The sequence below is a fragment of the Jaculus jaculus genome, chromosome 1 (genome assembly GCF_020740685.1).
Source record: "Jaculus jaculus isolate mJacJac1 chromosome 1, mJacJac1.mat.Y.cur, whole genome shotgun sequence".
In the NCBI taxonomy this organism is placed as follows: Eukaryota; Metazoa; Chordata; class Mammalia; order Rodentia; family Dipodidae; genus Jaculus; species Jaculus jaculus.
The window spans coordinates 37520439-37538480 of NC_059102.1; the positions used below are offsets into that span (position 1 = coordinate 37520439).

The 18042-nt window shown below is 50.6% G+C and overlaps 1 protein-coding gene across 2 annotated transcripts in view; it reads left to right on the forward strand.

The window, feature by feature from the left end:
- Positions 1–17323, forward strand: part of Pyroxd2 (pyridine nucleotide-disulphide oxidoreductase domain 2) — a 28452-nt gene extending 11129 nt beyond the window's left edge. For both annotated transcript variants that reach the window (XM_004669887.2, XM_045136330.1), the window contains 12 exons: positions 86–241; positions 2649–2802; positions 5256–5317; positions 5408–5505; positions 7920–8061; positions 8460–8594; positions 10258–10330; positions 10573–10729; positions 13247–13401; positions 14328–14434; positions 16268–16388; positions 17021–17323. In XM_004669887.2, coding sequence (XP_004669944.2) covers positions 86–241; positions 2649–2802; positions 5256–5317; positions 5408–5505; positions 7920–8061; positions 8460–8594; positions 10258–10330; positions 10573–10729; positions 13247–13401; positions 14328–14434; positions 16268–16388; positions 17021–17091 — 1431 coding nt within the window. In that variant the 3' untranslated portion in view covers positions 17092–17323. The remainder of the gene's footprint in view (positions 1–85; positions 242–2648; positions 2803–5255; positions 5318–5407; positions 5506–7919; positions 8062–8459; positions 8595–10257; positions 10331–10572; positions 10730–13246; positions 13402–14327; positions 14435–16267; positions 16389–17020) is intronic.
- The last annotated feature ends 719 nt before the right edge of the window (positions 17324–18042 follow it).

The following is an 18042-nucleotide window of genomic DNA, read 5'->3' on the forward strand; positions in this document are numbered from 1 at the left end:
AACTGGTTGTACAAACACAGTTGGAGGAAGTTCAAGGACAGAAACAGATCCCTAAAATGTTGCCTGTGTTGCTGGTGTTTTGCAGAAATATGGGCTACGGCTTCATCTCCGAAACCCCTACTCCTTCACTCCTATGCTGGAAGAGCCCACAATGAGCAAGGCACCCAGGTCCCTTCTGCTGGGCACAGATGTGGCAGAAAACCAGAAGCAAATCTCGCAGTTCTCACAGAAGGATGCTCAGGTATGAAGAACAACCAGGGGCCAATCTCCCTGACCAGGCAAGAAGTGGCTCTTGAGAAAAAAAATAGTCCTGGTTGGAATGACATCCTAGGATTCAATGTTCAAGGCTATGAGGGATTAAAAAAAAAAAAATCCACCTTCTTCTTTCTCCAGTGACTCAGTCTGCACTAGCCTTCCACCTCAGGCACCGTAAGCAGAAAGGATGGTAGAAGTGGTTAAGCCCAGTGGACACTGGAGATCCTTGAGCTTGTGTGTATTTGATGAGGCCGCTGTCCCAATGGTCTTTTGCTGTGACTTTCAGAAAGGAATCCCTGTCCTGAACTGTGGTGCCTTCTATCCTAACTGCATTCAGCCCATGACATCCCACAAGAGGATGGTGGGAAGATGAAAGTAGAAGGATCAGGATCTTAGACAAGAAGTTGTTTGCTATTTGTCATCAGTCCTCTGCCAGCCAAGGCAGAAAGTGTCCATGGTGATGTGGCCTGGGAAAAGAAGACCACACGTCAAATGCATCCAAATGTTTCCTTGGGAATGCAGTCCAGGAATTTATTTAGTAACTCTGGCTAGATGAGTTACTGTGTGATGAAATGGGCCTGGTGTGATGAGATCTGCAGAAAAGGAAATATTCTTTGAATGGCCACTGTTAAAGCAAGCCTGAACGCGAGCTGAAAGTACAGTTGAATCATAAGTCAGCGAAAGCATTGTTATGAGGAAAACCTAAGTTAATGTAGGTTTACAATGGGTAAAGCTCAGAGAATCACAGGCACGTGTCCCCCACCTCTTCACCCAGATCCTTCTAAACCTGGCTGTGCTAGTCGCTGTTCTCTTGCCTGCAACAGGCTACCTAACAGAAGCAACTTTAGGGGTGGAGGATCTGTTTTGGCTCATGGTTTGGGAGGCTGTAGTCTACCATGGAAGGGATGGCATGAGGACAGGAGCAGCTCATAGCTGTGGCAGTGACAGTGGGAGACAGCTGATAAATCCTGTTAACAGGAAACATAGCTCAGCATAAGCAAGGTCAGCCCGCATCCCCCAAAACCTGCCTCTATGAGCCTACATCCTGCCATCTTAGGCCCCGCATCCAGAAGGTTCCACAACCTCCCCAAACAGCACCACCATATGGCAACCAAATGTTCAACTACATGAGCCTTACATGGTCATGATATTCTTGTGTGGTTGTAAGCTGGTGACTTCTGCTTCCCACTCCCCAAAAGCTGCCCATGTCAGACACAGTGGATGGAATTCAGCACAAGGCCAGGTTCCTGGGCCCGAAGGACAGTGGCTATGGCCCTGCCCATTACTGACCACACAAGTGGGAGGTTGGGATCAGTTTCCTGTTGCAGAACCTACACAGCCCAACCCCTAGTTTTGTGCTTGCAAGTTGTAATGTTTCAGGTCTCAAGAAAGCTAACTGAACTTAGTTTATTCTATTTTAACATATGTATGTCTATGCAGCATGTGAGCATGTATGTGCATACATGTTCATATGTATGTGGGCACATGCATGTGTATAGGTGCATGCATGTATATGTGAGCATGTGGAGGTCAGAGGTTGACATTGGTTGTCTTCTTCAGTTGCTTTTCACCTTGTTCTGTGAAACAGGGTCTCTCTTTTTTTTCAATTAAGTACATACTTTGTATGGATATATTATGTGTTGGTAGCATCATTTCCCGCCTCTCTGACCCCATTCCGCTGAGGGCTCTCCTCAGTGGGATTGCTGGTATCCCCATGAAGATGTGGGATATGAGCTGTGAGAGCAACATTCAGTCATTATGCAGGCTTGTGGACCCAAGGTTAGATCTCCAACATCCCTGGAAAAGCCTAGTAAAGCAGCACATGCCTGTAACACCAGCACTGGGGAGGTAAGGACAGGATGATCCTTAGGACTTGCTGCCTGGCCAGTCTATCCAAATTGGTGAGCTCTGAGTCCAGTAAGAGACCTTGTCTTGTATTCTGCAGAAGGAGGGGAGTGCAGAAAGACTGTAAGAGCCACAGGTTGGAAGGGCATGTCCAGAGGCATTGCCCCCCCCCCCACATATGTACACACAACGGCTGACACACCAGTCATACACAAAGGACAGAGATAGAAACGTCCAGGTGATCTTATCACAGAGCCCATAACCTCAGACACTTGATAGTTTTCTCTTGGCCCACAATGGCCCTTTATCCCTTATGGCTGTCCTGTTGCCCAGGCCTCTCTGCCCTCCTTTCCACTGCTGACAATGACACATAGACTCAGAGGACTCAGCAGAGCCAAGGCAAGCTGCAGTTAGGGGTGAGGTCTGAAGATCCGTGAAGGTTGCGCTGTGGGGTGTGACAACTATATGGGGGTGATGTAAGGCAGGGCATAGGGACAGTGTCCTTGTGGGATTCTGGGCTGAGGCATTAACCAGGAGCTTGGTTCTAGGCCTTTCCCAGATATGAGGAATTCATGAAACGCTTGGTGCTGGCCATCAATCCTCTGCTAGATGCTGCCCCAGTGGACACAGTGGCCTTACAGCATGGCTCCCTGCTGCAGAGGCTCCGGGCACTGGCCTCCATTGGGCCCTTGTTGAAGGCAGGTGAGTCAGAGTGTAGGAACTGAAATTGGGACATGGGGAATGGCCTTCATGGAAGCAAGCCTACTTGCTGGATACCTTGCCTAAGCCTGAAGTTCTAAGGCAGCTGCCAGGTGTGGTCAGCTAATGGTCTGTGGGCCGCAGGCAGAAGGACACTTCATATGCAAGGAATATTCTTAGAAAGGTGATCCAAAGGCACCACAAAAAAAGGAAGAAAGGATGAGACAAACTCGGCCCACAAAGGCCAACACCAGGTTGTGATGGTATGTGTAACAAAGCACTGGCCCTGCCTGTACCCTCTTAGAGGTCTGCTTAAATTCAATGGATGCTCCTTTCTGGGAGAAGGGGCAGCTATCACCCACTTGTCAAGAGTCACCTCATGGGGCAGTAACCCACACACCTCTAGGCTGTGCATCTGTGAGTGACCTAACATGGTGTTAGAGAAGCCCAAGAAGAAAGAAAAGGGACATCTGACAGGGCTGAGACCTTCCCTTGTTGCCATGGGATTTTAGTATATGAAGCAGATCAAAGCCAGCATGGAGCTCATCACCATAACCATGACTAGGGCAAGATAAAAAGGGCCAAGAGCCGCCTCCATCCAGGAAGGACACTACATTTGTGCTAGAAAAGCTCTGTGATCAATTAGTGATGTCTGCCATGAGCATGAGAAAGGAATCTTTGCCAAGTGTGCTGTGATTTTCTACCTCTCTCTGGGGTACACAGACCACTTTAATTTCTATATCCTAGAAAATACTGAATTAGTTAGCTATGGTCACAAGAAAGAGCCCACAAAATTCCAGTAACATCTAAAAATAACCACTTCCCATGAGTCTGCGTAGTTCAGTTGATCCCAGCTGGCTCAGCTGATCTAGTCTGGTCTTGAGCACATGTGTGTGGCTTGGGGAGAGGAATAGTGGCAGCTCTGCTTTCAGTATCTCCCACCTTCTGTTCAGAAACAGTGTACTAGACTGAGCAAGTACTTCATATATATAAATATGTATAATTTAGGGCTGGAGTGATGACTTAGTGGTTAAGCGCTTGCCTGTGAAGCCTAAGGACCCTGGTTCGAGACTTGGTTCCCCAGGACCCACGTTAGCCAGATGTACAAGGGAGCGCACACATCTGGAGTTGGTTTGCAGTGGCCTGAGGCCCTGGTGTGCCCATTCTCTCCCTCTCTCTCTCTCTCTCTCTCTCTCTCTCTCTCTCTCTCTCTCTATCTGTCACTCTCAAATAAATAAATATAAATTAAAATCAAAAAATTAAATATATATATATATATCTTATTTATTGGAGAAAGAGACAGATAGATGGGCAGACAGACTGAAAGAGAGATAGAAGGTATGGGCTTCAGGAGCTTTGCCACTGCAAACAAACTCCAGAAGCATGGGCCATTGGTGCTTCTGGTTTTACTGAATACTGGGGAATGGGACCTGGACCAGCAGGCTTTGCAAGCAAGCACCTATTACGGCTGAGCCATCTCCTCAGCCTGCCATGTACTTCTTAGTTCAGTAAAGGACACACAGAGGGCATGTTCTGTTGTATAGAACTGTGTCACATTATATTTGTAAACATTTCATTGGCCAAGAAATTCACCTGGATGAGCCCAGAGTCCAGGTAGGAGCAGAGCTACCAGTGACAGCTGGTAGGTAACACTGCAAAGTTACCCAGCAAAGAGTCTTGATATGGGGGGAGCTAGTGGACTCTGTCATAAACCCTGCAAGTGGACATTGCTTTTCAGATTAGCAATTGAGGGAGCTTTGTGCAATAAATATTCATATGACATAGACACCAGGGCTTGCACAAGGCCATGGTGCTTGGAGACCACAATCCTTGCCCTCACAGCTTGCTGCCCAGTCATCCTTCGCAATGGTCAGCATTTGTGTCAAATGAATGGACACGTCAGGGTGGCAAAAGAAAAGTAAAGTTAAAATTTTCCAAATTTCCATTGGCTAGAGAGATGGCTTACCAGTTCAGGCGCTTGTCTACAAAGCCTAAGGGACCCAGGTTCGATTCCCCAGTACCCAGGTAAGCCAGATGCAAAAGGTGGTACACACGTCTGGAGTTCATTTGCAATGGCTGGAGGCCCTGGTGCACACGTTCCCTCCCTTCCTCTCTCTCAAATAAATATTCTTAATTTTTTAAAATTTTTTTACCAAAGCTCATGCTAACCATGAAGATGTAATCTGTGCCCATGAATTTACAAAGCTTGTATATCTTATTTAACACTACAGTAGGGTATAAAGTACCACTTCCATTTTACAAACAAAGACTCAGGTTCAGAGGTGAGGATCAGAAAAGGGCTGGGAATCCCTGCCTGTCCTTGCACTCATTGCCTCCACCAGCAGGTCTCCCCCTCCCCCCCCTCCCCCCCCCCCCCCCCCCCCCCCCCCCCCCCCGGGCCGAGCAGCGTGTCTCCTCCAGGACGATCAGTTACGTTTGGGCTTCTTTTCTTTCAGGCCGCACCCTGGGGGCCCAGCTCCCCCACTGCTACCAGGTCCTCACAGCCCCGATCTCCAACGTGAGTACCGGCCAGTCACAGCCCAGCAGTGGCCTGGGGAGCTCTCCTGTCGCCCAAACCCCTGAAACTTTCTGTGGCTTTGCCCTCCAGGTGCTGGACCACTGGTTTGAGTCTGAGCCTCTAAAAGCCACTCTGGCCACAGATGCTGTGATTGGGGCCATGTCAAGTCCCCACACCCCTGGGAGCGGGTGAGTGGGGGCCCAAGGAGGGGCAGCTGGGGTGAAACAGAGCCTCACAGATCAGGAGCCACAAAGGCTATCCTTTGCACTCCATACATGTTGAAACCTCTGAACATGTCTGAGAACAGGGGTTCAAAGAAGGGCCCTTCCCAAAGTCACACAGCTAGTAAGCGGCAGAGCTGACTCCAGACCAAGTTGTCTGACTCCCCTCCGCCACTTCCTTCTTCACTACCTTTCTCCACACATCACTAGGAAAAGCCTCTCCCTCTCCCCGTGCCTCATTTCTTTGCTTCTCTCCTTTCCTTCACTCTATCCCGCTTCCTCCCCACTGTGCCCCTCCTCTGCAGGACACGCTCACACAGATGCTCCCATGGACAGGTAGCTGCCTCTGTCTTCGTGAGCAGGCTGTGTGCTTACAGTGTAATTCAGGAAAGGCAGTCAGGCACAGCAAGGACCGTGATTGCGGTCTGAACTCCTGAGCCTCTTGTAAGAGTAGAAATGGAAGGATGTGTGCCCACGTATGTACATGCGTGTATACATGTATGTGAAGACATAGGCTGTTACCATGCATTAGGCCATTTCCAGTGCAATGGAAGACACAGTTAAAGGCTATCAATGTGGCCTGTCTCTCAAGGGATAAGGGCACCTTCAGTAAGTAGCTTTTCTCTTCTTTAAAATATTTTTATTTATGTAATTTATTTATTTATGAGAGAGGATGGATGTGCCACTTCCCCACTGCAAATGAACTCCAGATGCATACACCATCTGCTGCATCTGGCTTGTACGTGGGTACTGGGAATCTAACCGGGTCATTAAGGTTTGTAGTCAAAAACCTTAACCACTGAGCCATCTCTCTAGCCCCAGGTGGTAGTTTTTCAAGTGACAGCAAGCTGATCCTGAAATCCCTGGAGCCATGGAGAAGGATTGGCAACAGTAACTGCACCTCTGCTGAGCTCTGAACTAGCCAGCCAATCTGGATTTTCCAGCCTGGGCTTCCAGTCCTTTCTCTTTGGATCTCAGGGAAGCTGAGTTGCTTTCCAGTTTGTGAAATGCGCCTCTATGGAATCCACTTCTTCATTAGTTCAACAGCTACTGAACATCACTTACCTGTGCTAGGTGTTGGAGACGCAGTAGTGAAGGGACCAGAAACCCTAACAGCTGAGACCCTCAGAGCAAGTAGAGACAAGGGAGTGTGGAGAGTGTCCATAGACCCCGTGGGGAAATTTGTACTGCTCTAAAAAAGGCCTGCACGAAGAGGTGCTTGGTTTGAAACTGGGAGAAGAGCAGGGACTTGCTGAACAAAAAGATGAGAGAAGGGCTCCAGGCTAGCAGCACAGCAGTTGCAGAGGCCAGAGCAGCATTGACAAGAGGTCCATCCTAGGAACCTAAGAAGCTCAGCTTAGTAGGGCATAGTGTGTGAGAAAAGCACTGTGTGGGCTGGAGCGGGGGGAACCAGATAGGCTCCAGTGAGGTGGGCCATTACCCTCGGAGCAACACTGAACTGTGAAGGCTTTGACGGGAGCCGCTGGGTTCTGAGACAAGGGATCCAGGTACCACACAGAATGTTCTATAGGGAAGAAAGCAGAGAAGAGGCACCCTGGGGGAGGCCTGTGGTGGATGGTTAAAGAAGAGAGAGGCGGCCAGAATAGCATCTGAGTGCTCCTTAGAAGGCAGAGTTGACAGCACCAGGTGGGATGTGTGTGGTGAGGGGCTGGTGGGGTCTAGGTTGACACCTGGGTTTCTGTTGCACACTGGAAGTGCCCTTCACCGGGGTGGGGCTAAATGAAGGAGCACAGCTTAGAGAACAGGTAAAGAGATGGGGTTAACAAGCCTATAGGAAAAGCATCCAGGACTGGAGGGATACTTAGTGGTCAAGGCACTTGCTTGTGCAGCCTAAGGACCCAGATTTGATTCCCCAGGACCCACTTAAGCCAGACGCACAACACATACATCTGGGGTTTGTTTGCAGTGGCTAGAGGCCCAGATATGCTCGCTCACTCTTTCTCCCTCCCTCCCTCCCTCCCTCCCTCCCTCCCTCCCTCCCTCCCTCCCTCCCTCCTTCCCTCCCTCCCTCCCTCCCTCCCTTCCTCCCCCTCTCAAATAAATTTTTAAAAATTAAACAAAGTATCCAAACAGAGATGCGTTTGCGAGCGTTCACACCAGTCGGAGCTCTGACAGCATGGAACGACGGGGGTGGTCACCACCACCATGTGGTAACAGAGCTCTGAGTCACATGTTTGTGTGGGGCCTGAAAGGCCCAGGGCTCTTAAAAGAGCCTTGAGCTCAAAAGTTCATGGAAAGGGCTGGATGGAGAAGCTAGATCCAAGAGGGAAAGGACGGTACAGGACAGAAAGGGGTACTTGCACCTAAAACTGGGGAGAAGGGATCCTGCCTCCAGCCTGCGGCACCGTGCTCTGCCTCAGGTATGTGCTGCTGCATCACGTGATGGGGGGCCTGGAGGGAACACAGGGCGCCTGGGGCTACGTCCAGGGTGGCATGGGTGCCCTCTCTGATGCCATCGCATGTTCAGCCACGGCACATGGAGCAAGTATCTTCACAGAAAAGGTGAAAGTCCTTGTCCCTCAACCTTGACCATTGGCCAGGACAATAGGATGTGACAGCCATGGATTTGGAGAGTCCCTCATTTTACAGATGAACAAAGTGGGGCTCAAAATTCAGGGCCTATGCGTATGCAGCATGGTGGTAGCTAAGCACTTGTCCGTGAGGCCCATTCTTCTGTTACCCCTTCAAACTCAGCAGTCACTACAGCACATTTGGGTTGAACCGTGTGCTAGTGGGTGGGTGGGTCAAGGCTTCCCTGGAAAGCTGCATCATTTGGAGGGTGGGTTTGGGATAAGGGTAAGTGTGAGTGCCTGAGAGCTCTTCTAACAGTGGAAGTGCCGCCATACTCAACCTGGATTTTCCTTCCGGGAAATTCCGGGGGCTCTTGCTGGTGTCTCCAGACAGTAGCTAAGGTGCAGGTGAACAGTGAAGGCCGCCTTCAAGGAGTCGTGCTGCAGGATGGCCTGGAGGTCAGGAGCAGAGTGGTGCTGTCCAGCGCACCACCGCAGGTCACCTTCCTGAAGCTGACCCCACAGGTGAGGGGCACGAGCACACAGGGAAAATGTCTGCCAAGTAGGGGCTGGAAAATGGGGCCAGGGAGCCCAGATACATCAGGGTGGGAGATAAAGGTGCCAAGTCTCCTTGTTTGGGGAAGTAGACAGATTGCCAACAACAGGGAAGTCTTTGGGAGGTGAGAAGGAAGGTCCTCAGAGAGAGGGGACCTGGCCACGCAGCTGGCAACAGTTCAAGTCAATGCTAGAGCTCTGGTCTAGATCTAATTTCCTGTTACCCAAATTTCTCCTTTCTCATTAACTCTTTTTCTATTATCTGTGTCAGTGACCTGTTGCCATATTAATGCTGGGGCGTGGGGGTAGTCACAGAACTTCTGGGCAGATGAGAATCCTTAGCTTGAAGACGTGGAGAAGTCAGTCAGTCTTGGCAGAAGTCAGCTACTCCAGGCGTACACATCACCTGCAGGAGCTGTGGGCAGGTCACCCATCCTGCTGTTCTTGGCTGGACTCATTCATGTGCCTGGCTGGCTGTGACTGGTCACATAAGCATCTGGGCATGGTTTCAGACCTGGCAGAAGGTGACAGCTGGCAAGCTCAGTCATGCACACTTCACATTATTTGATTTGTCTCCATTTTATTGGCTGTTGCTGGCAAAGTGACACAAGCCAAGCCCCGGGTCAGTGTGGGAGAGTGCCAGAGAGGGGCACGGAAAGGGATGTGCGCACGGGGACGCAGGGACGCTGGGGCTGCGTGGCGGAGACCACCCCTCCTTCCCCAGATAAGACAACGGGTGCAGCGGGGACTCTCATCCATTCCTGGGCCTGTTCTTGGGGCCAAAGCAGCACTTTCTCTGAATGTGTGCCCTGACAAAATCCAGCATATTGGTTTTTTTCCTTTTTTATTTTTAGTTATGTACATACTCAGTGTATGAACAGCACATGTTGGTACCATCCTTACCCTCATCCCTGCCCACCCCCTCAGGAGGGACCCTTCTCATTGGGGATGCCAGTTATCCCCATGGGGAATGTGGGTCAGGAACTGTGGGGTAGCCACCAGTTATGGGGAAGAGACAATGTCTCTGTGTGGCTCTAACAATCTTTCTGCCCCCTCTTCCACTAATGTCCCTGAGCCATGTTGGGTTAGTTTTAGGTCTACTTCAGTGATGGGCTCTTGGGAGCCTCTGTGTCTCTGGATCTCTGACTTGGGAAAACTCCCAGAGCTTATAGTAAGACTGAAAAGGAAAAGAGACACACTGTCCTCTGTCCCTTCCCCAAGCAGGACATGGTGAAGGCTACCTCCTAGCCATGACCGAGGGCCAAGTGCAGAACAAGAAGAGTTTAGCCATGCCGGGCGTGGTGGCGCACGCCTTTAATCCTGGCACTCGGGAGGCAGAGGTAGGAGGATCGCCTTGAGTTCGAGGCCACCCTGAGACTACAGAGTTAATTCCAGGTCAGCCTGGACCAGAGTGAGACCCTACCTTGAAAAACCAAAAAAAAAAAAAAAAAAAAAAAGAAAGAAAAGAAGAGCTTAGTCCAGAGGAGGGATCCTGGAAGACTTCACAGAGAAGGCAGTTTGGGCCTCGTTCAGAAGGGAGTTTCCACAGGCAGAGGTTGAAAGACTTGTCTAAACAGCGTCTTTGTTGCTTTAGACACCTCAAGCCTTTCAACAGAGCACCTTCTCCTTCCAGGAGTGCCTTCCAGAGGCCTTTGTGAGGAGAATCTCCCAGTTGGACACAAAGTCTCCTGTTACCAAGATTAATGGTAAGAGGTGCTTGACTGCAGAATTGTGTCTCTTGACACCATCTGCATGCGGAATCTCCAACTCTGGGAAACCCCAGCTGTACCATCTTCTCCCTGCCCTGACCTTCAGCCTCCCCCCGCTTGAAGGGGAATTGCACTGTCATGCTTTCAGGCTCCCAGCCCACCAATTGGAGTGTGCAGGTCATGGCTATGGTGGGAGGACCCTGCGGGGCTGGAGACCGACCCTCTCTTTGATCCCTCAGTGGCTGTGGACAGGCTGCCCAACTTCCTGGCAGCCCCCAATGCTCCTACGGGCCAGCCACTGCCTCATCACCAGTGTTCCATTCACCTGAACTGTGAGGACACCTTGCTCCTCCACCAGGCCTTTGAAGACGCCATGGATGGTCTGCCTTCCCACAGGTGGGTGGGACCAGGGCTTTGTGGCCCCTGGATGTTCCACAGCAGGAGCCTGGGATGTTGGTGGCTGTCTAGATATGTCAGGGACTGGTCTCTGAACATGATGCCAAATTTTCAGTGACCTTGGATCCCTGCTTCCATTTAAAGATCAGGGATGGCAAGAGATCTGTGAAGCAGGATGGTAGGGAATCAAGAGTTAATGGCAAGTAGAGTTGTGGAGGGCAGTGCTGGAGTTAGGACAAGAAAAAACTGCTTTCGGACAGATCAGGAAGGAGTTTGTCTGCTTTAGAGGCCCATCTGAGAGTGCTTGCTCCAGGAGCATAATGTCTAACCAACCTCTTCATCAAAACATCTGAATGCTGTTCCAAGCAGGACAGACAACAGGCAGGCCCCGGGGCCCATGCCCTTCCACTGTGCCCATTGTCCAACAGATGCTTGCAAAAGTCCTACCCATGCCGGCTCTCTGCTGGGCATGTGTTAGGGGGACCTGGGCCGTGAAACACACAAAAGATACACAGACACTGATTGACAGCATAAAGAAGATGCGGACTGACCTAGAGAGAGGGAGTTAAGGCAAAGTCGATCCGCTCATTTGGGCACATACTCTCTGTCAGGCTTGGTTCAGGAACCCAGGCACAGAGCAGCAAGCAACATCACCACCCTACGTGCCCCATCTTCATCTCCGTTGCCCTGCTTTGCAGATTTTTGTCACATAAAGATGGACTTCATCCCTGCCTCCATTGCTGACTGGCGGGACAAACTACATTGATGAGGAGGAAAATTAGACAGGGGAGGGAGGTTTGAAAGGGGATCAGAGTAGGCTTCTCTGCTAACGTGACATCTGTGCAAAGAACTAAGGGATGTAAGAACAGAGGTCATGGTGGTATCTGAGGAAGACGGCAGAGAGAAAGAAGGGCAGGGGCGAGGGCTCTGGGGCAGGCATGTGCTTCTCTGCATTGGAGGCACAAGGACAAAGATAGAGAGACCTTGGAGAATGAGAGCCTGGGCTGGAGGTGTGGGAACGCAGCAGCTGAAGCCAGTAGGCCTTGTCCACTGCTCGTGGCTTCTACTCCAGGATGGCTTGTGCAGGACCCCTGTTGCCATTGGTTACTAATGCAGAGTGAAGTGGGGCGGGAAGTGGCTCAGATCAGGATAGAGGTGGCGGAAGTGAATGGAGGTGACCAGACCCTGGCCACACTTTGAAGGTAAAGGGGATGAGATTTGCCACTGGATAGGAAGTGGGGTGTGGGTGGAAAAGGAGCAACTGGAAAATTGTGAGAAGAGCAAGAGTCTTTGGGGAAGAAAAAAAATTGTGAATGGATATTGAGCACTAAGGTTTGGACAAGGGACCCCAGAGAGGCCATCAGGTATCCAGCGTCAGAGGAAAGTTGCAACTGAGATGGGCCATTTTACCATTTGACCTTGAAGGTTGTTCACACAACCAGGGTTCGACTCTACAGATACTAAAATCTGTGGATACTCAAGTCCCTTCTATAAGATGGCAGAGTGTCCACTGAACCTACCCACATCCTCCTACAGACCTTCAGTCATTGCTCGATTACTTATAATATCCAATACGGTATAAGCATCAGATGATGGTTGCTGTGCTGCACTGTTTATAGAATAATGGTAAGGCAAATATCTGTGCATGTTAAGTACAGATGCAGTTTTTGTTTGTATCGTTTTCTGTCTAAAGGTGGCAAATATTCGAAGCTTCTCATGCATGGAAAGGGATGTGCTCATAGACATAAGGGGACAATGCTTGTATCCATTATTTTCTCATTGCTAGGACAGAATTCCTGAGCAGAAGCAGCTTATGGACGTAAAAGGGTTTATTTCAACTTACAGTTCTTGGGAGAAGTTTCCTCATGGTAGGGGAGGTATAGCAGGATGTGGCCAGAGGGCCATGTTTCATCTCACCAGACTCAGGAAGCAGAGAGAGAGAATAGCAAGTTGGGAACTATGATACCTCAAGGCTTGCCTCCAGTGACCTATTTCTTTCAGCAAGGCCCCACCTCTTAAAGGTTCCACAGCCAAACAGTGTAACCAGCCAGGGATCAAGTATTTAAACACATTAGCCCATGAAGGGTGCTTTACATTCAAACCACTGTGTTCCCTCCCAGTAGAAAACGCGTAGGGTGTAGGCAGAGGTGGTGGGCAGGACACAGGGCACTGCTCTGCTTTATTTGGCCTATTCCTGAAAAGGGCCCCAGGCCAGAAGGGTGGGGGACAAACTTGGTTGAGCCCTGGGTGCCTGAGTACCTGCTCTCTCAGGCCTGGCCCCTCCATGTGTCCTCACTATCTGGTCCCCAAGGCATGTGAGTTGGGAAGCCGTAGTTGTACAGGTATGTAAGGACTGTCCCACGGTTGTGGAGCCTATGCAGGTGAATAACCATCATAGCCTCATAATAACTGTCAGCCCAGGTCAGTGTCTTCTCGGAGCCCATATTTTGTCCTATGTCACCTCAGAGTGGCCTCTAGCTCTTCTCCTGACCCTCTCTCCTTCCCCCGGTACTGCAGGCCTATGATCGAGCTCTGTATCCCTTCATCGCTGGACCCTACACTGGCTCCCCCTGGCTGCCATGTCATCTCTCTCTTCACTCAGTACACACCCTATACACTGGCAGAAGGCAGGGCCTGGGATGAGCAGGAGAGAAACGCCTATGCAGACAAAGGTAAAGACCATGACCCCAGCTGCTCTCCAGGGTGAGAGCTGGCTATGGCACCCACGAGACACCCTCCCTCCACCCTCATACCTCATTCAACATGAACACTGCAAGTGCTGTCCCATGGGGGAGAGAAGTGCCCAAGGGAACCTCGTGTCAACATGGTTTCTCCTAGGGTCAGGCACTGCACTAAGCAAACCAAAAAGAGTTTCCCCCTCTTGCTCCCATCCTAGAAGAGGAGAAACAAATCAGTGTAGAATGGCATGTTATTATGAACCCAAAGAAGAAAGCCAGGAGCCAGAGATAAGAAAGGCTTTCAAGAGATGAGACACTGGAGCTGGGGTTTAAGGGATGACTAGGAGCCGGCCAAATTAGGAAAGGTATTCCAGGGCTGGGGAGATGGCTTACAGGCTGAGGCGCTTCCTGTGAAGCCCAAGGACTCATGTTCTACTCTCCAGGTCCCACGTAAGCCAGATACACAATGTGACACAAGTGTGCAAGGTTGCACATGAGCACAAGGTGGTGCACACGTCTGGAGTTTGAGTGCAGCGGCAGGAGGCTCTGGCATGCAAATTCTCTCTCTCTCTGACCAAAAAAAAAAAAGGCATTCCAAGCAAAAGAAACTGCTTGAGCCAAACAGTGAAATAAAAAAAAAATACTTCACATGTTAAAGAAATGACAAGTAGTTACGAGTTTACAGTTGGGATAAGAAGATGGAAAGTGTGAGGCCTGGGTGCCTACAGCCCACAGACCTTTGTAATAAGTGTTTATTTGCTTTTGAACTGGGTTTTGTTTTGTTTGTCTGCTTATGGGGATATAATTTACCATTTGAAGCATGTAATTTAATAAATTGTAGTAAGCTACAAGTTATGTAACCTTAACACCTCTGCTTCTCCCTCACAATGCCTCTTCTTCTTCCTGCTGGGGCACCTCAGTGTTTGACTGCGTCGAGGCCTACGCCCCTGGCTTCAAGAGCTCAGTGGTAGGCAGAGATGTCCTCACGCCACCAGATCTGGAGAGAGTCTTTGGGCTTCCTGGAGGGGTGAGTGTAGAGCTGGAGCCTTCCTCCTTCTCTTCCTCCTTCCTACCTCTGTGACTGAGCCCTTTTGGCTTTGCCTGGTCTTCATCAGGAAAGGACCATTCTTGCAGAGATCACAGATGAGTGGTCAGATCCAGGGAATGGGGAGAAGAGGGGACACAGAGACATGGGTGCTCTCTAAGAAGGACAGCAGGTGGTGGCCCTTATGCCCCCCACATTCCCCCCCGCCCAGCCTCTGCCTGAAGTGTGCCTTTAGACAGTGCACCGCTGTGTCAAGGGAGTCTAGAAGCCAGGAGCCCCAGGAGGAGGCTGGAAATCCAGAGAGGAGGCCAGGATCTCTGGGGAGAGACCAGAAGTCCCAGGAGACAATCAGAAGCTCTAGGAGGAGGACAGCAGCCCCAGAAGAGAGCTGCGGACTCCACCTGGCAGCTACTAGACAGTGGCTATTGAGCCCTGAGGAAGCGAGGCCGGGTGAGCTGAGCTGCAGGCACACACCGCACACAGACGGGAAACTCAGCACGGACACCAGGGAAGCCCGGCCCTTCCGACATTTCATGTTGACTACATGCTGAAATGATCATAGCTTGAGTCAACTGGACTGAATACTATGCACTATTGGCATTCATTACAACAGCTTGCCTTCCAATAGTATTTATTTATTTGCACATGTGTGTGTGCCTGTACCTGCCCCAGGGCCTCTAGGCACTGCAAATGGAATACCAGGCTTTTGACCACTTTTGCTTTTTTTTTTCGAGGTAGGGTCTCACTCTAGCCCAAGCTGACCTGGAATTCACTATGGAGTCTTAGGCTGGACTTGAACTCATGGCGACCCTCCTACTTCTCCCTCCCAAGTGCTGGGATTAAAGGGGTGTTCTACCTAACCATTTGTACCACTTCTGTACCCAGCTTCATGTAGGTGTCTGAGGAGTTGAACCTTGGTGGGCAGGCTTTGCAAGCAAGCACCTTTAACTGCTGAGCTGTCTCCGTAGCCCCTTGCCTCTTACTTTTTAGACGTGGCTACTGGAAATCTAAGACTTCACATGCAGCTCTGCTCAGCTGTCACTGCTGTCGCTTGGGCAGCACAGAAGGCCAGGCAGCGGGGAGGAAGGGGACTGAGGGCTCTGTGTGTGATCCACATGGGGAGGGGACAAATGACAGTGTTGGTGACAGTGGGTTCTGGTGTATAGAGATGATGTGAAGAAAACCCCAGAGGCCAAAGACAGGAAGGCAATATGGTCACCAAGGCAGGAAGGTAGAAGGGAAGGTATGGGACAGAGGTGGCTCACATGTCGGCCAGGTGAAGGGACAGCCAAAGGGACATCCTCGAATGCTTGGTCTCCTTGTCCAGAACACCCATTGCCTCCCTCCTGGGCCAAGGCCAGTCTGACACAGGCCAGTGAGCAGAATCACACAGGTCCTATTGCTTCTGTTTCCTACTGATGGAGATCCCCATGGAGCTTGGACTTCCAAGGCCAGGCTCAGATGGTGGCTGCCAAAGACACATGTCCCAGCAGTCAGAGCAAGTTCCTCTGTCCTGTTTGTCTGACACTGAAAGGCCTTCATGGACCATAGCAAAAGCCTCCCAGTACCCCCTTTTCTTTCCCCTGTCTGAAAAGGCCACCATGCTTCTTCCTAAAAAAAAAAAATTCCTCTGGACACTTTACTCCCAGCCCAAGGCATGACCCTCTTCTCTCTTACCACCTCTCTCTCTGCACACAACCTAGGAAAGCATCCTAGGAGAAGGATCCTGCCTGAGAACATGGAGGGGAAGAGCCCAGCCACGGTGGTAAAGACCACAATGTTCCTATGCTAACGGCCGTGGCTCTGCCTCCACAGAACATATTCCACTGTGCCATGTCCCTGGACCAGCTCTACTTTGCCCGCCCAGTGCCCCAATACTCAGGCTACCGCTGTCCTCTCCAGGGCCTGTACCTCTGCGGAAGCGGGGCCCATCCTGGTGAGTGACCGGCAGTCCCACTCACTGTGTGGGCTGGAAGAGCCTGTGGGAGGTCAGAGCCCTGCAGACAGAGGAGAAAGATGTGAGGGCATGGCAGGCTGGGGGGCAGGGGGGGCGACACATGCCCCACAGTGAACCACCACAACCCTCAGCAGGTATGGGGAATGCGGACATACCCTGGTGGATGGTGGAAGCTCTTCAGATTCCAATTTGGGGTTCCCTAAATTCCCTGCCCATATTTGAAACCAGAAAGTATCACTCACATTTCTCAACTTTAAAATTCTTCCCTGTGCTGAGTGACTGCAAGTCTAACTGACCTTGCTAAAGCCACTGTTGCGCAGTGATACCTGCTGTGAGCTGCAGGCCCAGGTCTCCCAGAAGGTTCTATGGCTCCCTGCCTCCCTGTCCAAACCTGATTCTTACATTGCGGTGTTGCCATTCAAGTGCCTAAGTAGCAGCTGGGTTCTCAGACTGGGGGACCAGAGGCCTGTGTACTTGTGGCCTGCCCTCCCCTGGCCATACGTAGAAGCTGCAGGAGCCCAGATGTCCTTGGCAGCTGTCCCAGTCGTGGCACTTTGAATGAGCTGCGCCAGTCCCTCCTTGTGGGGCTTCTGAGAAGAAATTTGTTCCAGGAGGAGGTGTCATGGGAGCCGCTGGACGCAATGCAGCCCACGTGGTCTTTCAGGACCTCAAGAGCATGTGACTTTGGACCGGCTTTGACCCAGGGAGAAGAACTCCCCCTGTGCTTCTGGCACTCTCACTGTGCCCAGGACACCCTGCTCCTAAGGATGTCACTTGAGACAAACCACATTAGCAAGCTGCAAGCCATTGTTTCAGGAGCAAAACACACGTTACATTTAGCGCAAGTCCACCCGTGCCCCAGGTCTCCATGAATGAGCTTGCCTTGTTTCATTAAAAGCAATGCTTTATCCAGAGTTTACTTGTGTTTTTTATCTATGTATGTCATAATAGGTGGGTGGAGCTTGGCATGTCCTTTCTAAATAGTCCACTTGACCAGTGGAAGTGTCTGCCCCAGCATCTCATCAGCTGGGTTCTCACTAACAACTGGCTGGAGGGCTGCCCTGCCAAGGCAGACAACTGTTTTCATATTCCTGTCACCATAAGAATGAACTCATAGCCTAGTGACTGACCCACAGAATCATCCTCAGGGGCACGTACCTCTCTATGCAAGACTATATATACATCCATAGCCATCAAAACCTTCCATCAGGAGCTGGGGGTATAGATTAGTTGATAGAGTGCTTGCCTAGCACACAGGAATCCCTGAGTATGACCCCCAGCAACACATAACTCATAAATTGGGTGTAAGGGTGTACACCTGTAATCCCAGCCCTCAAGCGACCAAGGCTAGAGAATTGGAATGTTCAAGGTCATCCTTGGCCATATAGCAAGTTTGAGGCTAGCCTGCACTTCATGAGACCTTGTCTCAAGAAAAAAAAAAAAAAAAAACAGCCAGGTGTGCCCACGCCTATAATCCCAGCACTCAGGAGGCAGAGGTAGGAGGATTGCCAGCCTGAGACTACATAGTGACTTCACTGGGCTAGAGTGAGACTTCCCTCAAAAGAAAGAGAGAGAGGGAGAGAGAGAGGAAGAGAGAAAGAAAGAAAGAAAGAAAGAAAGAAAGAAAGAAAGA